The sequence below is a fragment of the Athene noctua genome, chromosome 3, assembly GCF_965140245.1.
Source record: "Athene noctua chromosome 3, bAthNoc1.hap1.1, whole genome shotgun sequence".
In the NCBI taxonomy this organism is placed as follows: Eukaryota; Metazoa; Chordata; class Aves; order Strigiformes; family Strigidae; genus Athene; species Athene noctua.
This window is the reverse complement of record NC_134039.1, coordinates 44,195,752-44,220,182: the sequence shown is the minus strand read 5'-3', so window position 1 is coordinate 44,220,182 and position 24,431 is coordinate 44,195,752. Positions and strand designations below refer to the sequence as shown.

Below are 24,431 nucleotides of genomic sequence, written 5' to 3'. Positions count from 1 at the left end.
TCCAGCAATACTCAGAGTCCAACTTTGATACTAATTCCCCACTGATTAGAACTGTCTTCATCACAGAAAACAGAAGTCATCCACCCTCTTGATCATTAGGTAACTTGTCTGGTCTCATCAGGCATGGAAACCTATCTCCCTAATCCAGGAAGGAGATTTGGCAAGCAAGGATATATGTGCATACACAGAGTCACTCTGCAGCATTCCAGTCACTGAAATTACACAGTTATCTTGAGTTATTGATAAATAATATTTTATGAAATTTTAAGATAGTACTAAAATGTTGTCACTAAAAAGCACCTTCTGCTCTTCTGCACTGGTTGTTCCTTAATAAGAATTTAATAAAATTTCCTGTTATCCCAAAACAATTTTGGATTTGGAGAGAATGGAAAAGGTGGAAGACATGAAAGAGGCATAAATGGGACCCTGCAAGGGTACGATGGAATGATTGAGGTTTGTGGCTGTACAACTGTAATGGTTGCTGAAAGTGAAATGGAGTGAGAAAACAGCTTATAGGCATATAAACCTGATCAGTTATCCCAGAAAGACCATCACTTTGATTTAATATGCAGAGATCCCAGTCCAAGATCCAGATCCTGAATTCTCATTTTGCCATCCTTCTGATCTGATAACCACTGGATAACTGCTCTACCACATTTACAATCAAAAATCTTAGCTTTTTGAAAGGAGAAAGGAAGTAAATATTTAATCAGGACAAGATGTTTTAATGCCGTAAAATATTGTACAAAACCCCAAGCACAACATGAGAACTTACATGTTCATTTAATTTGCTTTCTAAGCAGAAATACTTGTGCCTTGCCAGCCTGAAGCCAGAATATCAAAAGCCCTTTCTCTTCTGCTGCTTGGGGACACTTGATGGCTCATGACAGTGGTGAATAAGGTGCTCATTTCTCAGCAGGAGATTGTGCTGAATGAAGCAGGCTATTGCAGACATTGCTGAAAACGATCTCTTGATTAAGACCCACACTACCTGCACATTTTAATGTTTAACCGCTGCCAAATTGTCCCTCTTCCAGCCCAGCCAAAAGAAGCTGGGCCACTGAGTTACCAGCTCTCCCTCTTAGCCTGAGTCAAGTTGCACTTGTTTCATTAGTTTGCTACAGGAAGCAGTTGATGAATGATTTGATTGTCAGACTTCTTCCTTCCAGAGAATTTGTTTCTGCTAATTGTGGATTTTTCCTGTCCCTTTCCCTCCCCCCAGTTTGGGGCAGGACACAATGCCAAATAGCATTCAAAGCAGCAGACTGCACGTATGATCATGAGTAGCTGTCATTAACGGTGAAAACTCCTTTTTCAGAGTTGTTGATCTGTTTCACTCCTGTCATCTAACCAATTGTCCACATGATCTGTGGCAGATATAATTTTGTAAGCGGCTACTTACATTTCTTGGCTTCTAGTCTGTCCATTCCTCATGCTAGCCATACAGCTTCTGTGCTTTTGCATCAACCTGTACACTTGCTATAGCTTTGAAGTCCTTTCCTGTCAGCTCAGTTGTCTGTCTTCTATGGTTTATCATCATATCTCTTCAAAGGAAGGGAATGCTGTCTTGGGGAGGGGGATGAAGAGGAAAGGGGTTTCAAGTCCTGTACTTTTTTTGTTGTAATAAGATGGTATAATTTACCTTGTTAAAATCCCTGGTGATAACCACTTGATTAGACTTGATGCTTTCCAAGGGTTTTGTTCTATTTAACTTGTGACGGGTATTTATGTGACACCTGTTTCTTTCTAAACTGTCACCTTGTCATTGTTTTGAGCGTGTCAGCTGTGGTTTTTCAGATATACTCCATCATCCCGGCAGACGAGTCAGGAGGAAGGCAAGGAATGGCTACGCTCCCATTCAACTGGAGGCCTGCAAGACACTGGCAGTCAGTCCCCACTTGTTTCTCCTTCAGCTATGTCTTCATCTGCAACTGGAAAATATCACTTTTCCAACCTGGGTAAATGCTGTTTCCCTTCACTGTTTCTCCCATTCTAGAATAGAATCATAAAATTCAACCATTCATATTTCTTTGTCAGACTAGATAGCGTATTTTAACATCTCCATAACCGTTTTGTGGTACCTCACTAATGAAGAGAAACTCACAGCAGTTTTTATGGATTAGGCCAGGGTACTTCCTGTTTTGCATATAGAAGAAAAAGCACAGATTCTCTATGACTTGCCCAGGGAGAAGAAAACATGAGGCAGAGCTGGAAATTAGCTTCTAGTTCAAAGCTACCCATCTTTTAGCATTCACAGTCCGTAGGATTCTTTCCAGTGATTTTAGTGAATCTCAACCCAGACACTAAACACTGTTTTTTCCCTGTATACAGGTTTGCTTTGAGACTGGCCTTTCCAATGCATTTCAGTGGCTGGACCCGACTATAACTGCACTGGGCCCAATCCAAATCCTAACTTGAATGCAATATAATATTTTGGGATCTGAGTCACATTTTAGATTTATTTGATTACAGGTCAAGATTTAGATTTGGTTCTTCTGGATCTTGTTTCAGGTTAATCCCACACAACTTTAATTTTGTCAATACATTTTTTTTCTTTAATGCTTAATAGAAAACCATTTATTTGGACACCTAGGTTCACACTGAGCTTTTGTGTTTTAGGCCCTTACTGTGGAATTAACAGCAAACTGAAGCATTCACACTTCTGTCACTCTGTCACAGCTTGTGGCATCTGTAGGTTACAATCACTCAAAATAAATTTGATCAGACATACAAATGTTAGTCTTTATTACATATGGGGAAAGAAGTTGAACAAAGCAACTTTTAAAAATGAAATTGGATCCTGTCTAAGCAAGCCACTGCTTTGGATTTCCTCCATGTACTTGCATTAGTTTTAGACACAGCTCTTTTTAAGCAGTGTTTCCTTCACTCTGTCATTTTCTGCTTATAATTATCTTATTTTTCTTTTTGTTTATAGTTCTTGTACTCACAACAGGGAGCAATAAGATCAGGGGGTTTTAAAATTTATTTTGTCATTGTTCTTTGCTTCTTTTCATTGTCATAGCTCTATGGAATAATTTGCTCTCACAAAACAGCTGCTCTGGTAGTTTATGATTTAAGGCACGTCTTGTATGATCTAAAATAAAAGTCCAAACACGGAGGCTGAATTTGAATAGACAATTAGCTTTTTATTCTAGACATTGAGTTCATGTGATTCAGGTGAGACATAACCATGCTTTTCTTCCTACTGTCAAGCAAACTTTGCAAAAACTTCAGGTAGGTTCATCAACGATGTTCTGGATTTCAACCATGAGTGGTCGGATTTATTATGATGAGATTCAACTGGCCTGTGAAGAAATTTTATCCTAATATTGTGGTAGGATCTGTAGAAAATCAAAGCATAAATCCATCTTGCATTATGCCAATAAACTTTGGTCTTCACAGCAGTTGGTAATATAGGTATATAACAATAAAACAGAGATAGTGATTTATTAGGAAAAAAGCTTATAAAAAATACTTATGACTTCTTACTCCTTTTTAACTTTTACCTTTTGAATCTCTCCCATTGATTTTCTGTCTTGGGCTGTCGAACAAGTGTATATTCAGAACTAGTGTTAGTGTTACCATGTGTTTTATAGGATTACTCTCATCCAGGTCCTTGAAGATCATATGTTTCACCTTTTTGTGGTGGCTTTGTATGTAGGAATAGAAGCTTTTCATTTTCTCAACAGCATAAAGTCCACCTAGCCATGGTAGTCCTACATTCAAATTTTGTGCAGAACCAAAATTCATTTAACGTGCTTCATTAATAAAGTTTTGTATTCCAGTGAGTCCAACCAACCTATCTCAGTTTAACCTTCCTGGACCCAGTATGATGCGTTCAAACAGCATCCCTGCACAAGACACTTCTTTTGATCTGTATGATGATTCCCAACTGTGTGGCAGTGCTACGTCCTTAGAAGAGAGACCACGAGCAATTAGTCATTCAGGTTCATTCAGGGACAGCATGGAAGAAGGTAAGATGGAGTTACTATTTGGATCAGTGTATAGGCCCCAAAATAGGCCTCCAAAGTGTAGTAAAATTTTAAAGTATTTCTTCTGCAACATAAAAACTTAAATAATTTTCTGAAACTTTTTTAAAAATTCTGTTGAGCTGAATTTCCTTACCCTAAGACATGACAGGTATTTCTTTCACACAGTAATATGCTATGCTGTGTATGTCAAACATGTATAAATCCTTTATCAGGAATTTTGAAGGAAAGGAAGCCATTTCTGGAAAATCGTTTTATTCTTTTTGCCTCTAAAGCTGAAGTGTCTGGGCATACCTTAACTACTATGATTCCATGCTTTCTTTAGTCCTACTTCTATATTTCCTTTTTTTTTTTCCAAATGCCAGTGCTACTTAGCATCCCTTTTCTTTCATAGTCGTCTCATTTCTCCACTTCCCTACAGCCTCTTACACTATGAGAATGTGAATTTTTGTATTTAAAGTCTGTCATTTAATCTGACCTCCCTACTTTCTTTATGCAGATTATTACTGTTGGTCTAGTTTCTTTAATGCTATATACAACCCCTGGAATTTGGGGAATATTTTTTGGTTTGTTTTTTTGTTCTTTTCAACAACAGAGTACTTGACAACTCCTAATGAAATGCACTGTAACATCTTCTGCCTAACAGTTCTGGTAAATCTGAATATTTGCAGAATTCCCATAAGCACAAACTTCTCACACTCCTTAATTAAAAACAAAAACAAAACCAAAAAGCAACAAAACAACCAACCACAACAACAACAACAACAAAAAACACAAGAAAAACCCCACTAACATTTAATGGAGATTCATTTTATAGCATCATTTCATCAATCATGCTTACTGCTAGGTGGTGACAATATAAATGATCTTTAGAACAAGCGAATAAAAAAGTCTAACACTAGCTCCAGAGCTCCTAATTATGAGATAAAAGGGGAAAAATAGTGCTAGATGAAATAACAGAAAACTAAATACTTTTACTTTACAATTCCTTCTTCTGTATTTTAGATTATATGTCAGGCAGATATCTGTGTATGTAATACTAGCAGTAGGGTGCAGGACAGATCAAGCTGTGAGTTGTCAGCCCAGAGAGGATGGCTGACTGCACAGAAGCATATCACATAATTCAGTGACAGAGATGACTACAGATGCTTTGCTGAGGAACAGGAGAATATGAAAGGAAGCACTGTAAGAATAATAGAGAAAACAGAGCAAAGAATTTATGCAGAGAAAAAGAGGTGTTAAATCTAGAATTTCAGTAATGGGTCACCAGTGGCTTTGATGAAACCTTTTACATTGGTCATGTTTCATATCCAGCTGGAGTGGATAACCATGATCAACCTGAGTAAACAAAAGTCAATGCAGCAATAATAAACAGTTTTCAGCAGCTTGCGGTCATTAGGGACTAACATGACATGATGCTGTTGAAAGGCCAAATGTATTTTATTTAAGGTAGGAGCTCTGAGGCAGGTTATAGTGAAAGAAGTGAGGTAATGGGTAGAGCCACTGTGTATGAGAGCAGAATGGGAGTTTAGCTGAGAGATCTAAAGCAGAGACTGAAAAACAAAGATAGGTTGAAATCAACAGGGTTTCAATGAGCAGTGTAGCACATCTTTTTAAATATTTGGCCAGTTACAAAACTAGATTTAAAATCTGTTTGGCTAATCCAAGTATTCTTATATTGTCAGTTTGGCATATGGAGGCCAGGTGACTATTAAAGCAGTATAATTTATTTACTGAACCCTGGCAGATTATAAATATTTAAAAAAAAACCATTTGAAACAAAAGTGAAAAGAAGTAATGAAATATATTGTCTTCTTTAAAATTCTCTATTGGTGCCTCCTTCCTCAGGAGAGTCATCAGAAGCAGAAGGGGCAATTTTGTTCCCATTTAGTCTTCAGTTGCCATTTTCAGGAAACCAGGAACCCCATTTTTTGAGTTGAAGTCCTGCAACATTCACTCAGTGCTCTTGAGACCAACTCTAGTGACGATTAGTGGAAATATGGCACTATGTCTTGCAGTGACCCCTTCACATAGACTACAAATACATGGGTCTGAATCATGCTGAGGGGAGAAACCAGCTGAGCAAAGCCTGGGAGCTCACCACTGGGAATGTGAACTGTTTTGCAAAGCATAGTCTCCTATTAAAATCAGTTTGCTCAGCTTTGAACAGGTGTATAAACAGCTCAATTTCTGGTTTCTCTAAAGAGTGTATTTATCAAGTGTTTTGTTGTCAAAACAATAAAAGTGATGCTTGGTTTGCTGCTAATAGTACTGAATCTCACTGGCTCGCTCTCCTACCTCATACACAGGGAAGTGATTTTGCTGTATAGAAAAATCTTTTTAAGTGCATGAAAAAATATCAATAGCTTTTCTATACTGATAGGTCATAATTACTCTTTGTGGAAGATTGGCTCTCATTTTAAAAAGATGTTTAGTTATTGAGCTACATGGCGGAAGTTTTATGCTTTCATCAATATTTCATGTTATTTTCCTTTTTTTGAAGTACATGGGTCCTCATTATCACTTGTATCCAGCACATCCTCTCTCTACTCTACGGTAAGTATTGACATTTTAGAAAAAAGTTCTGCCTGTCTCTATTCTTGTTCATTGTTCATGAAAATTTCAATACTTTGATGTTTAGAATGATTGAAATTGTCCTGCAATAAAGCAGGAACATTTATTTTCAACTTTGGTATTACTATCATGCTATTTTAAAATGCATTATTTTCATCATTTTATGTGACTCGTTTAGAATTGCTTAAAATTACCTAGTGTATATTCTGAAAGATAAAAAGAAGGTAATGGTCTAGGAGTCTTTCTTTAAGGGACTCCTTGTGCTATTACAGTTGATAATTTTGAGTGATTTTGATTATTTTCAGATGGTTTTGTAATTGTACAATTTACAAAGTGGTTTTGTCCTGTCACTGTTTGAGGGCATACTTCTTGAAAAACTTCAGGTTAAGGGAAATGATAGATACAATTTGCAGTTTAAATGTCCACTGATCATCGCTGCAAATGTCAGCATTTAGATGTTATTTCCAAAGAGAAGAGTGTCTTTAAAAAATTATTAATCTCAGTTAATTAGATTAATTAGATTGAGTAATACTTGTATTCTAGCTCAAGCAGAAGTTCTGGTTTTGATTTTTTTTTCCCCTCTATTTTCTTGTTTTGGTATCTTTTTTGAGATCTTCTGCATAATTTGTTGCTTCATTTGTTCTGACTAGCAAGAAATCATGCATATGGGAGGAGTTAAACATGTTTGGACATTCCCTTCATGATATGCCACAGTTGCTTTACAACCTATTTGCTAACTACAATTACATGCTGTAGTAGCCCTTTTCCACGGGAGAGCAACCCACTTATCTGCTTTCATATCATGCATTCATGAATAGTCTGTCTCCTCTCCATATTTTCAGGTGTTGAATAGAGTCAGCTGATGTCCCAGGAATGACATGGACTCCTCTACCCAGAGCCAACACCAGTTATTGCCTGGGAATACTGAGCCCATGCAGTCTGATGCATTTGTACCATCTGGTAGCCCTATTTCAATGCTAAACTCATCTTAGCTTGGATAGTAGGTGGTATCCATGCTCAAAATCTACCACAACAGTACTTTTCCTAGTTCTGTTTAATCATAAAAAGGTCTATACAAGGGCATGTCTAAAGTATTAGGTACACACACATTAGGTTTGTTCAGGCCTTAAACAGCAAGTTGCAAGCAATTCCAGCCCAGCCCAGCCCTGAATTATTTTTTGGGAGGTAGAATGTACACAGAGACTGGCTGCACATGAGGTGTGACTAGCATTCAAAACAAAGCTTCTCAGTTGCATTTTGGTAGCCAAAAATTCTTTACTACTATTTCCATGTCTATGAGACATTATGATCAGTTTGAATGGGAGGGGGTGGGGGTGGTGTGTTAGTGTGTGTGTGTCCAAAACTATAATTCAAGCTTTGATGTCAAATTTTAGGAGAATGTTATGAAACTGATAGATCATAAAAATCAAATTATAAAATGACACAGGATGCTTTCAGCACCTGATCAGTCAGTAAGTCTGAAATATAGCTGCTTTGATATTGTGTAATGTAGCAAGAGTTTACTAATACTTTCTTCTTATATAACCTGCTATCGTTCAGGATTACAGAATATCTAGGAAATATTACCTAAACCTCTTGATATTAAAGAACATTTTTTTTTCTGCAAAAGAAACTTTAAACTATTTACCTAAATTCATACTGTAAGTGGAATATCTTCTGAAATGTCTGACTGTGAAGTCACATTGCATCTAAGCCCTCTCCTGATGTTATGGATTTTGTAGACAAGATAATGGAAGTCACATAAAAATCTGCAAAGGGCAGGAAGGGAATTTGTATGGCAAAATTACTAGGATTGACCTTTAAAGATGATTTTTGATCAGAATTTCTTCTGCTTGATCCCTCTCATCCTGTGAAAAAACATTTAAACTTTTCAGCAGTTAATCAGAAGATGATGCGCAAATGAAGTATAGAAACATGAAAGGTTGTCAATTTATATCACATCAGCAGAAAGCAGAGAATGTTTGATTGTGGGATGATATGATGCAGGGCCCCATTTCCTCCAGAAAGGGATGGCTTCACAGGGTTATGACACAGGCAACTCGCTTTCAGCTGTTACCATATTTGAGGAGTACAAGAGCTTTTTTACCTTTCTTAAGCATTCAAAATCACTAAGCAGAAATTCTTAAGCAGCTGCCTTTCTGTAACTATCTCAATCAAATATATTTATCAGATTTCTCAATCATTGCCTTAAGCCATGGTGCTAGTGGTTTTCTGCAGCCTAAACTCCAAAGAGATTCAGAAAAAGTACTAAATAAAGATCAGGTTCTTCATGTATTATTACCAAAGGATAACTGAAAATCTTGAAGTTATTCTCTGAAGATTGTTTCTTTGAGAATTAGAATATGAGATTCAGAAAGAGACATTTTATGATTTGCTGCCATTGCAGTAAGTCCAATGAGACAGAAGTTCTGCGTTCACTACTGTTTTCTTTATGTATTGGTTTTCTTCTTGATTTGCATTTGGGTTTTCAGGAGTTACTTGAACAGACTAGAAATCTAGCCTGTAGAGATATGCATGTAGAGAGACAAATGTGGTTTCACCAAAAAGTATGCCACGTAAGCAGACTTAGCAGACTGTAAGATTGAAATCCTGGTTCAGTTTTAGCAGTGAATATATCAAGCTCTCTGAGAAGTTGAAAAAGATGTGTGGTAGTGTAAATTATGATAGGTTGTCTCCGATTTTAATCTCCTCTTGCTCAGTAGGTGAGACACTGCAATTTGCACATGTTTAGTTAATTGCTATATGTCTCACACTGGCTCTCAGCCTTAGCTACACTTAGAATCCCTAAACTTCATTGTCTGTGCTAAGCCAAGCTCAAAGAGAAGTATAAGGACATTTCATTTGTATGTTAATATTTTAAGTCTTTAAACGCAGAAAAAAAAAATCCTTACAAGGATGGGATGCATGGAGAACTAGAGGGAGAAAAAGAATTATTTCCTTTTAGAGCCTTTTGAGCCAATGGCTGACTGCTAGGTTACAATGATGTCAGCATAAACTCTTAAGTAAAAACTGCTCAAATGTATTTGACTGTCAGATTTTATTTTTGAAGTTGATAGCATGCCCAGAATTCCATTCTTTCTCTTTCATTTCCTTCTCCCACTGCCCACAAAAGTTGACTTGTGGGAGCCATCTCTCTGAACTCTTCCTTGTACAGTGAGGGAGTCATCTGGTAACAACATGTAGCACTGCCTTCATCAGTGAGGGCTGGTGGTCTAAGGACAAGGGACCACATCTTCACATAGCAGTTTCAGGAAAAGGTCACCAACCCTACATTTTCATCTTTTTACTTTTCTTGACAGAGTAGAATTCCTAAGGGGACATGGTCTTTCTTGATCCCTTTGTGACTTTTCATGCACTATACATTTGAAGTAACAATCATGAGAATAGAAATTAATTTGTTTCTGTAGACAGATCTCCTTTTTGAGAACATAGATCAGCAAGCTAGTATCAGTATGTGTGTCACATCAGTGCTGGCAAATAAAACAATCATTATACTAAATCATTCCCATGCAGTGATGGTATTAAAATAGTTTCAGCCAAGAGCAGTCTGAGTGTTGCACAGGGAAATAGCATAGCATCACAGTCTGTTTAGTGACTGTTAACAGATGAACATGTACGGAAAGACGTATTTTCTAAGTCTTCTCCCTCTACACCAGGTAAAGTAAGAAGACGTTACTATAACTATTAAAATTCTAACAGCACAAAAGTTGTGCTCAATACAGGCTTTAAAAAGCAGCTATATTAATTTGTAAATAACAGATACTGTCTGATGTCAGGGAATCTTCAGAGGAACTCTTACCTTGGGTTTTCTAAGCCTTTCTAGTGTTAATTATAGCTAATTCTTGTATCCACATTTTCCTTTTACTGCTTACTTCTCTTCCAGACAATCTTAGACTGCTTGTCTGGACTTGGGCCACCTCAGGTCATGAGGTAGATTGATTTCCAGTACATTAACTGATTCTTATTTTATGTTATGAAAGGTTTCCTCCATCATGGCAAGCCATTCCTTTCCATTAGAATCCCACTAAAGCAAGAGTTCCCTGTCCACCAAATGCTTCCTACTCTCATGCTTACAAATTTAATGACTTCCAAAGGGTTTCCTTGCAATTATTTAGTTTCTTAGCTTGTTGAAAAAGACTGCTAAGTAAATGGCATTAATATATGACACAGTACGTTACAATATGGAAAATATCTAAAATTATTAAATATTATTAGCAAGTTTAAGCTGAAACTTTAACGTAACTTGATAGCCCATAATATTTTGGTCAGTACTCTGTGTGGAAGAAATTACTTTAAAGTGCAAGTACCCCTCTCCCCTAACCTTCCTCCCATATATGTTGTCCTGATATGCTGTCAGCTTCTTTTAGCAGGGATTAGTCTATTAGAAATATTGCTAAGTGTACAGTAAAAGAAATATAGCTCCAGGAACCATAATAATAACAACAATGGTGTAAAAGTTTTCTGGTAACAGACTAAGGTCCATGCAGTGACGGCATAGCAAATTTTCTTTTGTATCTTAGAAATGTAGCTGCAATTTCTGCAGTTTTGTTCCTGTTCTTCCATTATCCACTGTTTCATATTGTCAGTATGCTGGCAAAATCTTTGGGGTTTCATCTGGAGCCTTGCCAAGTAAGTTGAAAAGAATTCCATTTATTGTTTTTACTGCATACCTTCCTTAAATGTAATGGATCCATGGAGCTATTCATTTCACTTCAGTGTAGCTGGCTTTTATTTCCTATTACCGCAGTTATGTGGCACAGTGTTTCTAAGACATCTCTTCTTTGTTTTCTTCCAGGCAGAAGAAAAGGCACATTCAGAGGTAAGAACTTTTCTTCATTTTTGCATTTATGTATTTCATTATATTATTTTAAAGTTTATTGTTTACCTGCTATGGCTAAACTGCTGTTGCTGGAGAAGATACACCCTGTGTCTTTGAACCACTTGTTAAGAAATACCGGTAAAAAGCTGATGCAGCTTCTAGTGCACTAGAAGGTATTTTCTTAGCATTGTGCTGAAGAATGCCTCCTGGCTGAGGTTGAGAAAAGGTGAAAAGAGTTGATGAGAGTTGGGCTTCTGAGTGGAGTTATGATACGTCTGATTTCAGACTTAAGGCCGCTCTGTACTAGATCTAAGGGACTGTGCAATTCAAGGTAATGCGCTGCCTTTCAGGAAAAAAATACTTCAAATGTTCGCTTTGAACTTCTCTCACTTACATTTTGCATTATATTAAATTTCTGAAACTCACCACTGATGGATTTCAGAGCAACACAGATAGATTTCAGATATAAATCAAATCTGACATGGAAAACAGCTTCTTTCTCCTCACAGTGTAAAAGAATGGGTGACAAGCTTGGGTCAGCAGCTGGATACAATTACAGCCTTTCTCAGAATGAAGTCCTGGTTGCATTAAAAGGGCACCAAGGAGTAACAGTAATAAAATGCAGCACCAAGGGGGGCACTTCCACTTCACAGAGCTACATGCCTTCCAACTCCTGCATTTATGCTGCTCCTATTTTTACCATACTAATCAGAAAAGCCAACTAAAAGATATTTTGAGGAAGTTGAACAAATAAACATATTCTTCCTTACTTGCCGTGGTATATTTCAATATAATTTCTACCTGAATTTTCTCAGTTTCTTTTTCTGAAAGTTAAAGCAAAGTAGCTAAAGAAGCATGCCAGAGCTCAGTAGTGTAAATGACAATTCCTCATTTCATTGCCCTTTGTATAAGGCTGTATATAGAGGTGAAACAACATTTGTTTCCTGTATATCTCTACATGATGTTTTCTCAGTATCTGGGTCTGCTTTGTGATGCTCTTGCAGGAGATTTTGAACAGCACTTCATGAGAACTACCTTTGTATAGTTGCAGGAATATGGTGAAAGTGTAGCTTAAGCAGGAAGGCCAAATAATTCCTACTAAAAACCAAAGAGAAAACTTCAAAAAAGAAAAGTGACAGCCCAGGATGGAGAACAGCTCAATAATCTGCCTCCTTTGCTCTGAGCTACTGTAAATGACCTAGCTATTTTTATATCATAGATGTACAGGAACTTGTTCATTCTTAAAGCTCGTGCAGTATTCCCTGTTGGGGGCTATGTGCTCCATTTCCTAGGCTACTTCTATGCATTTTACTTCTCTAGTCTGGAATAACTTCTTTTATGTGTGAATATGAAAAAAGTTTCAGAGTGAAAATCCATGCTGTGCTTAAGTTCAATGCAATGCCCGGAGTCCCTATAAGATTTCAAATAGGGTTCAATGAGCTTAAAATTATGTGCAAGCTTCATGCTAGATATCTATCCTAGCTGAAGTGTAAACAAATTTTTTTCTTTAGGATTCTGCTTTTTGTTAAAGGATACAGGAGCCTTGAATTAAGTTTATTTTCATGTCAACAAGCACATTTAAAGCTACATTTATTTTAAATTGGCAAAAAAGTTTTTTAATAGTATGTAACATTTAAAGAAGCTGCACGTTTGAATCATAGGGACTGTAGGAAGTATTGTGTTAGAGAAAAAAATTATTACTGTACCTCATCTAATTTTAGACACCCATGAAGCAAAAGTCTGTGTCTGAGGTAGTCATCAAAGCCTTCTTCATGCCAGACAGCAGGGGAGTACTTTTTGGCACTTTATCTGAATCTAATGTAGACATTTAACATATGTTGGTTGCATTATGTCTACAGTCAGGCACAGCAAACCTCACCCAAATTCATTCACGTTTCATAATCTCAGGCCTCATGACGGGCTGCTATCCTTGACTGCACTAAGGATATGTTTGTAATTTACAGGGTTTGGTAAAAAACCATGACATTTACATGTCCAAACAGAGGATTGTACATATGAAGTAATTAAGCATTTGCCCATATGTGCTCCCTTAACTGGGGTCCTAGCTCATATACTGGTTAAGTGCAAGAAAACATTTGGAACAACCCTAAGTGCCAACTTTTAATAATTTGTATTTCTGAATAATTCTGAGATTAAAATGTGAAACTAAGACATTGTAAACCTGTTAATGATCCATTAAGAAAACAAACAAACAAAAAACCACAACAGAAGGAAATTGTTGAAATACTGACAGCAGTCTTGGTTTTTTCTAGCAAATTCAGAAACTACGGAGAGAGCTGGTTGCATCACAAGAGAAAGTTGCTACCCTTACATCTCAACTTTCAGCAAATGTATGTATCTTTACTTGTGATCATAAACAGTATCAAAGAATATATTATCAGACAGGCTTAATAGCTCTTACTCAACACATGGTCTTGGAGACTTTACTATTTATTTATTTTGATGTTTTTCAAATAATTTATTTCATTAAAGGTCCATTTTGTGTCAGCTTCAAGCAGAAGAAATCTTGTAATCAAACACAGTGGAAATGGAGAGTTTCAACACTTTAGATGTGACAAATGTCCTATCCAGTTCAGTTTCACTCTTTCCTCAGAATCAATTTTAAAAAAGCCTAAAAGTAAGAAGGAGACACAACCAAAGAAAGGGCATAAATTGCATATTCTGATACAATTTGTTATCATTTCATTTCACAAAGATAAACCCTGAAAAACACAGATAGATGTGGAGGGAAGCACAGTATACAATTGTATATAGAATTCATATGCTGCAGTAATTGTGCTGGTATATAACTAATGAAAACTGGGCTATTTCACAGAGCTCCCTGGTGTTCCTTCCAGTTGTCATACTCTGGTAATATGAGTTATTGAACATGTTATCAGAAAATAATATCAGATAGGGAATGTGAGCTACAGTCCTGTCTGGTTACAATGGTTTCAGATGAAGTTACTGGATAGTTACTGAACAATCTGTTGTATAGTGATTTTTAAATGCAATTCAGGATATAACTATAGTTACCATTCCCAAGAAAAGTTTAGATGAAGTTACAAGAGAGTATCATTTTAAATTTCAAAAAAGCAGTTTCATGATGTCTTCGGCAACCTATAGAGTGCCTTTCTTTGAAATGTAGGAGTACTGATTTAGATTTATAAATATTGTCATTATTTTCAGGAAATTCTTTTAGTTGGTGAAGTAATACTGTGTTCATGTTGTGAGAAAATAATCTCTAGCTGTGTGAAAGCTGCTTGTTCTCTTAGGACTGCCACATGTGAAAATGTGGAAGAGCGACTCAACACTTTCTGTTCAGGTGGATGCAGAACAGCTGTGGGTAGTTGTACCTCTGTAGTGGTATGGGCTGCCACTCTGCTCTGAGTTCTGAGAATGAGCTAGTGAAGCAGACAATATTGGACTCCTACAGTGTTTGTAAATTCAAAAGATTCTGAGTTGGGTTATTCATTTGGGAATTTTTAGCCAGCATGCCTAGCCTAAGTATGGGGTTCCTTCACTCATATATTTTAGACACTGATCTTCAGCTTCACCAGGTTGGGCAGTCTTCACTCACCCATCCTGAGAGTAACAAACTAAAACCAACACTGAGAGGTCAGAAGAGCTACGCCAGCATGCCTCGGATAGTCATGTTTACTAAATGACACAGGGCACTTTTCTTTCCACCAAGATGCAGGGTGCAGCAGTTCTGCCTTGCAGGGGGGATCACAGGGAGGTGGGCTGTGACACAGCACAATCACAGACATCCCCACATCCACCCTGTTAATGCCCACACAGCAGCAGCTGGTGTTATCCAGAAGAGTTAGCTTGATTCCTGCAAGCCCCCAAACTAGTGAAAGATGTCCCTGCCCATAGCCAGGTGGTTGGACTAGATGATCTTTAAAGGTCCCACCCAACCCAAACTATTCTGGGATTCTGAGCAGTGGTATCACATCAGTAAGACTAAATTGTTTGCCTGTGGTGGGCTTGTGCTCAAGTGTCTGTACTAGAGCTGGTATGGGAGCCGCTCTGATGGTGATAACTCATGCTTCTGGTACCATTCCTCACTTTATGGGCAGAAAAGTGATTTGCCCTTCTCACCTTCTGCTAGCTCTGAATGGAAAACATCAGCATATTCCTTCCTGCTTGTGTCTTGAAAGGGAGAGTTGAAAGATTAGTCTATTTATTCTCCATGCTTTTCCAGTCATCCCAGCAATGCCATAGCCTATAATATAGCAACAGGTGCAATAGAGTGAGGATGGCAGGGTGTTATCTTCTGCAGCTGAGGCAATGAGGCTATTGCTCAGTTCATCTGGGCAAATTGTGTCCCATCTCTTCCCAGCATTATTTAGAAGTCATTGACTATATCTCTGGCCAGTGTTCCTTTGTGTGGAGTAAGCACCGTACAGACTGGTTTTTAATAACAGTACCTATTTCAGGCAAATTTTCAAAGTCATATTTCAAAGAAACTGAGTCAAGCTAAAAATGGATCGTTACATTTTGGATTGGTTTTCACTCAAACTAATTCTGCTGCATCAGTGAGAAATAAGTTGCATTTAATCTGTATAACACACAATGTATTGGCTGGGGATCTGGTCTCTAGTAAGAATGCCCATAGCTTTTCTACTGATATAATTAGAAGGGTAACATTTTCAACAGGGCAGTTTAAAAATATATACATGTGCATCCGGTTTTGCCTATCCAGAAGTACCACATTTGTAAATCTGTATGTACTTGTATGCATATATTTATGTGCATGCATGCCATATGTTGTATGAAGGTTAATTTATTCACATTCTTTTGACTGTATCACTCACCTTCTAATCCATCCCCATGGAGATGCTCTTTAAACTCTAAACCTATAAGCAACCCTAAAGCTGATCCTTCTAGCACATGGGGTTTTTAAACGGTACCAGAAAAATCTTTCCTTTCTCCAAATCCCCAACATGTGGAAATTCCCTCAAAATTAAACTCGTCAGGAGCATGAAACGTAGAGGCTTCAAATTCTCCAGGCATGAACAAGGGATTTGGACACCTTCACAGTGAATATAATCTTAAAAGGAGAGTAGATATTACTAGATATTATAAGTAAATATTTTTTGGGATCCTGTCATGAGATACATACTTTACAAAACCAAAAACTGAAAAGTACTTCACAACAAGCCTGGCTATGAGTTCAGTCTCTGATATTTCTGGTACAGACAATTTAAAGCATTAAAAAAACACTTTTAAATAAGTCCAAAGGATCAAAAGAGACCACTTAAAAGATGTGTTGGTACTAATACTGCCAGTCCTTTGAGCACTTTATGTATATCAATTCTATGAAGTATAACTTAAATATCAGGAATAAAATCCAGTTTGAAAACAGAGCGTACAGACCTTTTAATTGTGGTATGGCCTTTGAAATTTAATCTAGTTACAGAATTGATATTTAAATGCCAGCGCTTATATACTTTTCATAAAAATTATGACAGTAACTAAGAAATACTTGATTTAGTTTGACAAACTTATGAAAATCCCAGATGAGCTTCTAATTTTCATGAACTCATACTGTCTTAGCAATGCTTTACTTGCATGTATTCATTTATCATTTATCTCCTTATCTAAGAAACATATTTTACCAGCCCCTAGCATTGAAAGGAGAAATAGTCCTAATCACAAAAGATGGAATTTATCCTCAGAGAAGAAATCAAAACCATGTTTTACTCTTTAAATGGATAATATTACTGTGACCTACATTTTGAGTCATGTTTGCTCACCAGTAGGCTAAAACCTGAACCAACAGTAAGTCTAGTGCAGAAAAAAGTTTGATCACTGCCTATGTTTTTTGTAGATACATCCATCTCTGGCAGGCAGAGAACTGTATGAACAGAACATCTTCTGTGGTGTCTTTGCTGACCAGAAAATTATTCAGTCCTTTCTGATGCCTTTGCTATAAATGCATTCATGCTAGCCTTAGTCCTAAGCTCCTCCAAATTTCCATACTTACAGTGTCTGTAAATAGACAACACTTTTTTTCCTCACAGTGGTCTGGAGAAGGAAACTATTAATAGCCAGAAATCTTGTTCCCTCACAGTTCGTCTCAAGTTTGAATTTGTTCTAACCACTTCCCTTTGTAGAACTGAGCAAGATTATTGTATGTGAGTGGAAAAAAGAGCATCTTGTGCATCTCAACACTATTCATGTCTTTACTTGTTTCACCACAGATGACTGTTAGTGACAGTAGTATATGTGTCATTAGAAGACTGTCAGGATGAAATTTGACCTATGTCATCAAGTCTTTGCTTGATATATGATTTTATATCAAAATCTGTCAACCGGAAGTTACCGCATTTCTCAGGTATTTTGGAAAACTCTGCTAAGACTTTTCTTATTTGGTTTCATTTATTATTCAGATTTTGTTGGCTGGACTCAAGTACTATGCTTAATTTCAGCAGTTTATTTCATTTGATTAACCCCAAAGTGTTTTGCCTGCATATTATTAAATTCAATCAGGGCCCAGCTGTTGTTTGGATACTTAATTTACAGTTTTTTTCTGAGATTCTGGCATTTCCTCTGGTGCCTTTTTCGATGTTGCTGAAGGGCAAATCTCAGTACTAATTAAGAAAGGGCCTGTTTTCAGTGCAGAAACTGTCCAACCAGCAGACTTCCTATGTGACTGACAAGGGCTCAAATTCCAGCAAGCAGCCTGAACCCAGCCTGTTCAGAGGGACTTTGATCAGTGCTTTGTACTGTATAAAGCTGAAGTGTGCATGCTTGCAAACTGTAGTATACCCAGGATGCCAGTAGAAAGCGGAGGGGGTTCACTGGCTAATACTCTTGTTTGGCCAGCTCTGAACCACTATCCTACAGCCAAACAACAAGATAATAGCAGGCGGCGAACAGAAAAGTTCACCAGATGTACAGTTGCTTCTTGCAATCAGCCCGATCCCTTCTGGCCTCTCACACCTCCTTTGATTCAGCCGTGTCAGGTGGGAGGAAATTTATTTATTTGCGTTTGTTTTATAAAACATGAACACTGCAGGTCAAACTGCAAAGTGTGCCAGCAGAGAGTCTTTGGATGTACTAATATTGTTTAGGATGAGCTGTAAACTTAACAGCTGAGGTATTTGGGGTTTGGCTGGCTGGGATCGTTTACTAAGAAGGAAATGTTTAAAATCAAATCTGTCATCTTAGCACTGAAGTAATTCCCTGAGAATATATCTCTGACTATTTTCAATGGAAATTTCATGTTACTAGAAATCAAAATTAATCTGTATGTGATGGATCTACAGATTGAGAGCTGTACATCATCTGTGTATATAATATGTATATCATGTTAAAGATGGATATATTTTGCTGTAGGCATACTTCCAGTAATGTCCAGTTACTTAATTCTAATTCCAGTATATATACTTCCAAGTAGAAGTGCTGCATTCAATTGTGAAGTTATATTTTTACTTTATAATAAGTGGTATGTAAAGAACATCCAGTATTTGGGCTATCTTGTATTGTATTCAAATGATGTATGCCATGAATGAAACTACTGAATCTTAATACAGATTTCTAAGGTGTGAGGAATTGACTGTAACTTTAAAAATAATTCTATTTCTCATGTTTTTACGAGAATGAAATAATTGATTCTTTTGGCTAAAGTAAACAATCCTCAGAAATTGAGGATTACCAATCCAATCAAAATCTACTACTAAATTTATAAGGTTAAAAATATTTCTAATTACAAGTTTTAATTTCTAATGAGTATTTTTAAAGTCACAGTTACTTCTCTATCTATTGTTTTCTGAATTATGTTGCATTTAACTATTTATATGAAAAGTCTGATCTTAAATGGCCATACATACATATGTTTTATGCATGCTTGCATGCTTCCACACACGTACAAATATACTGATAATTTAGCCTTTTTCAAAGTAACTTTTCTTATTTTGTTACATAGTATGTCTTTTGGGACAAATCTGTGTAAGATTTCCCTAGACTTCTGAATAAATAAATATTTGCTACCATGGGGAAAGGCAGCACAGTTTATTACTCTGAATGTTAAACCGATACTTTGTATTTCATAGAAGAGTGTGCTGTAATAAATATTTAAAGTAATGAACAATGCAATTGAAAGATTTTCGTTGAATAGTTTTTAGTTGATGGGCCTTTGAATTATGTTTGTTTATTATTAGCAAATCATTATCTCAAATGAGTCAGGAAGGATCCGTCATATTGATCCAATTACATCTATGATGCAAAAATTTTAGTGTGCTACTCCAAGAAGGTAATGTACTCTATCACAGGCTGGATTTTATTAAGGATCCATAGTTGTGACATGGCTGTCTTTCTCTAAAAACTATCAGACAATAACTTAATAGTTTCAGTGACCTTTGATGACATTAGTTTTTACTTTTCCTATTTGTTCCTTAATTTTCATATAAGTTCCTTGTGGTTTATTCATGTACAATACAAGCTGAAGTTGTAGCTATGGAATAGGAAAACACTATGCACAAATATAAATAGTTAGGTACCAAAGGACTGTGGTTATCACAGTCTAATTGTGAGAAATGGACAAAAGCAATGCATAATTAAGCAAATTATTCCTCTTTTCAAGCCCTTAGTCCCCATTGTTATTCTCATGGTAAAGCAGAACCATGGGCCATCAGCCAAGCCATAGATTTTTTTTATGAGGCAGGGAACACTGAGCTCCATTAGTTTCCTGTTAAACCCATGTCATAGAGACATTTGATTATAATTCTGTGGTAGTTGTCTCTGACTGTGTTCTGGGTCACTGGTCATCATCTTTGGAATTAAAACATGATACATTCAGCTGGATATTTTTAATATGTAAGTAATTATTAAAGTGTGTGCCTGTACCGCTATAGTAAAAAATAAATTTTCACAGTGAAAAAGCTCAGTTAATACATTTGTGCATGTAAAGATATTGTTTGTGAGTTATGTTTCCAAGTGTATTGTAGTGCCTATGTTTGAAAACTTTGCCTATTACCACTTTTGAGATGATAAGGAAAAAATAAGTATTTCCTTCTGCTTTTACTATTTGGTGTCGTGAGAGGAGTGGATGGAATTGTGTGGAATTTAATAAAGATTAAATTCCCACTTTCCCTTGGCTGTACAAACTGGTTTAGTTTGTAGGTTTCTTTATGACCACTTGTTATTCTCTGCCAACAAAGCTCCATGTCAGTTAAAACCAATGAAGAGTTGATGTATTGTTTGTATAAGTTTTGCTTCCATAGACTACAGGATGACTGTTGTCAGAAAATAAAATTAAGCTTTTTTTTTTTTTAATCTTTTAATCAGTTTCAACTTTACTGCTTTTCTTATTGAGAAGTAGAACTTCCAATTTTCAATATTGTCTTTTATATATACATTTGCACACATTTAAATAATATATTTTTATTTTATATGGGGTTTATTACTTTTATACACACAACACACACATATATGTAATCAACATAAGACAAATAGGCTAAGTAATGACCTTTTATAAAACTAACTGTGATATTTTTTGTTAAGAGTATCAGGATTCCTTTGGAGTGTTTTATTTGTAAGGTTAAAACTTACCTTTTAAGATAAAGTATTTGAATTCCTGTTTTGAAGTGTTCAGTAATTGAAAATAATTGTTCCTGGACTTTTATTTGGGATCAGACTTCTTTTGGACAATATATCAGTAAACTCAAATGAGGGCATTAAATCCTTAATTCATTTCCAGGCAGAGATACCCAAGCTAATCTCCTTGGGAGCTAAAGAAGCCTGAGGAACACTGGGCTCACTTGACTGCTTTACCTATCCAAGTTATCTCAGTCTAAGTTTAAAACTAGTAGAAAAGAGCTGCATTCAGCTCTGGGGCCCCCAACATAAGAAAGGCATGGTCCTGTTGGAGCAAGTCCAGAGGAGAACCATGAAGATGATCGGGGGGCTGGAGCACCTCCCTTATGAGGACAGGCTGAGAGAGCTGGGGTTGTTCATCCTGGAGAAGAGAAGGCTCCAGGAAGACCTTATAGCGGCCTTCCAGTACTTAAAGGGGGCCTACAGGAAAGATGGGGAGGGACTCTTTTTCAGGGAGTGTAGGGATAGGACAAGGGGTCATGGCTTTAAACTGAAAGAGCATAGATTTAAATTAGATATGGGGAAGAAATTCTTCACTGTGAGGGTGGTGAGGCACTGGAACACGTTGCCCAGAGAAATTGTGGTGGATGCTCCCTCCCTGGAAGTGTTCAAGACCAGGTTGGACGGGGCTTTAAGCAACCTGGCCTAGCGACAGATGTCCCTGCCCATGGCAGGGGTGTTGGAATTAGATGGTCTTTAAGGCCCTTCCAATGCAAACCATTCTATGATTCTATGAGCTTGGAAGAAAAAAATATTTTTAAAAAACAAATTGATCTGGGAAGATTGTTCCATTGACAAATATTGTCTTCTGTTTCTTTCACAGGCTCATCTAGTAGCAGCTTTTGAAAAAAGCTTGGGAAATATGACTGGCCGACTGCAAAGTCTAACAATGACAGCTGAACAAAAGGTATGTTTACCAAAGCAGATGCTTTAATGTGGAAAAGTCAGCAGATTATATTAGAGTTTTGTTTAAAAAACACTGAAAGGAAATAGAGACAGCTGTGACAATAAGACAGACAGAGCTTTCTTTAATGGCCATTGTGATCAAATCTTCATAAAGTTCCAGAAGAATAAAACCGTGCAGCATCAGGTTTACACAGACAATATCTTAGAATAGTTTGAAGATAAAATCTTCAGTTTCCAGATTTTAATTAAAACATATGCAACTGTAGGTTTATTCTGTACTGAAAGATCCTGTAACAAAGACAGATCATAATCTGCTGGAGTGCTTCATTCCAGCCTGACAGCGTTGTCAGGATAATAGAATTATGGAAAGGGGAGAACTTTAAATAGAGAAAAATTAGTCCATTCAGAGAGTTAATGCAGGTTTGGTATCCTATTCATGAGTAAGCAGTTTTGGCTTTAACTGTGATGTTTTGACTATTGGGGAAAAAAATCTAAACCTGATGATAGGTAGTAAATTTAATGTGAGCCTTTGTACCAAGCTCAGGATTAAGAGGGTGCTTAACACCTTCCAGGATTGAACTTCAGCAACTTTCTGTCCTTACTCATTTTGAACTGTGTCCTATAAACAGAAAGGCCTTGTTGAGCCAAGCTGTGAGAGAAACTGCATATAAGTGGGATATTAGTCACCACTGGACTCAGTGTAGCTGTCTATAAAAATAACATTTCACAGTCTGGTTGAGCACCAACAGATGAAATATGGTGAAACTCATTGTGAACTGGATAGGAAATATTTGCACTGCTTTCTTTTTTTCACCTTAAGCAAAAAAACACAGTGGAATTTTCTCAAAACCAAAACTTTTGACTATATAGTAGTATAATTTCCCTCAGAAGGTTTTCTTTCCAGAAGAGGTTAAGCAGTGACATTGAAACAGATCATCTCTAAGTTTATTTCCTAAAGGATGTGGAACAGGTTCTTTTCCTTCTCTTCTTTTCTCTATTGTTGAGGTTAAATTCCTTTAATCCTCATTATATAAATACAAGCTGGAAAGACTGGTTTAATACAGAAATAACAAAACCTACTTTTTAATTAAAAATGACTGTACATTCTTATACAGAACTTCCTGCATTCAAGCTGAGTAATTTTACTTCAACTTGCAGGACAGTTGCTGGGGTTTTTCAACTGAATTTTTGTTTAGCAAGTTAAATCTTTTGAAAAATACACAAATTTAGGTTGAGATTCATCCATTAAACAGTAGCGTCACATGCTAAAGGGTGTAATTCAAATGGTTTTATTCTCTTTCACAATAAAATTGTTGGGTTTCTCTTAACTTTATAATAAATATTCAATTGAGACCTTTTTTAGATTAGTCATTATTAAAATGTTTTGTTCTCCTTAAAAATAACATGATCTCTTTATATAGAATAACTACAAAAGAATGTTGCTTGAGTTTAATATCTTTGGAGAGAAAATATGCATTCTGCTTAGTTGTTGCCCTTATGTTCACCCAAGCAGTCCCATGAACTTCAGTTTGACGACTCTTATCTTGTCATTTTTTTAGCCTAGACAAACATTGTTCTTGTGCCATATATTTTGAGACCTCTTTGCTCTTCCCACAGGAATCTGAGCTTATAGAGCTAAGGGAAACCATTGAAATGCTGAAAGCCCAGAATTCTGCTGCACAAGCTGCTATTCAAGGAGCCTTGAATGGTCCCGATCATACCCACAAAGGTATGTTTTTGTCGCTATTAAAATAACTGCATAGTTTCACCCCTGAAAAAATCTGTCACTGCTTCTCTGTTTTTTTGGGGACTCTGTTGCAAGGGCAAGCACATTCTGCAGTTCATGGTAGGCATACTTGTTGTATTTCCAGAGATGGAAACCTTGAATAAGCTTCCTGTTTGTCAGAGTTCCTGGAGCCTTCTCTTCTCAGAACTGGGTGGCCAGGAATTGATTGCTGGGTGTTAAGAATTAACCCTGTCACTGCAGTTGTGTACTGAAGTACACCCAAGACACTAGTGAAGTCTTACGGTTATAGCTTGGAAATCCAGTTTAAGTTGTAGCTCTGAAATTTGGTGAACTCACTGTTAAAGAGATGAACTGACAACAGCTCACCTCCTTCACAAGGTGCTAAATGACTGCAAGAAAGCGGGCATCTTGAATTCCAGATTCTGAATTAATATGTCATTGCAGTTAGGCAGATGTCACATGATAAATATATACTTCAGAAGTGCCTGTTGATAAGCAACAGCAAAGGAATGAATTGAAGAAAAGAAATAATAACAGCATTCATTTTTGGGAGTGTCATTGATCTTTCTTTAAAGAGGCCATTATTTACATGTTTGCCTTAAGGTGATTTCATTGCATGACTTGAGTATAGCAAGGCTAACTTCTAGGAAGTAAAAAATAATCTAAAAAGCAATTTCCCTTGGTATTACTGGGTATGTTCTGCAAGAACATTTTCCAGTGATTAAGATAGAGTTATCAGAGACTTTTAAGAAATTGAAACTCAAATGCC

At 36.7% G+C, this 24,431-nt stretch overlaps 1 protein-coding gene across 3 annotated transcripts in view; it reads left to right on the top strand.

Annotated features, from left to right (window-relative positions):
* Window positions 1–24,431, top strand: part of NAV3 (neuron navigator 3) — a 270,447-nt gene that overhangs the window by 218,813 nt on the left and 27,203 nt on the right. For all 3 annotated transcript variants that reach the window (XM_074902825.1, XM_074902824.1, XM_074902826.1), the window contains 7 exons: window positions 1,798–1,958; window positions 3,786–3,974; window positions 6,493–6,545; window positions 11,380–11,403; window positions 13,677–13,754; window positions 21,833–21,916; window positions 23,533–23,644. In XM_074902825.1, coding sequence (XP_074758926.1) covers window positions 1,798–1,958; window positions 3,786–3,974; window positions 6,493–6,545; window positions 11,380–11,403; window positions 13,677–13,754; window positions 21,833–21,916; window positions 23,533–23,644 — 701 coding nt within the window. The remainder of the gene's footprint in view (window positions 1–1,797; window positions 1,959–3,785; window positions 3,975–6,492; window positions 6,546–11,379; window positions 11,404–13,676; window positions 13,755–21,832; window positions 21,917–23,532; window positions 23,645–24,431) is intronic.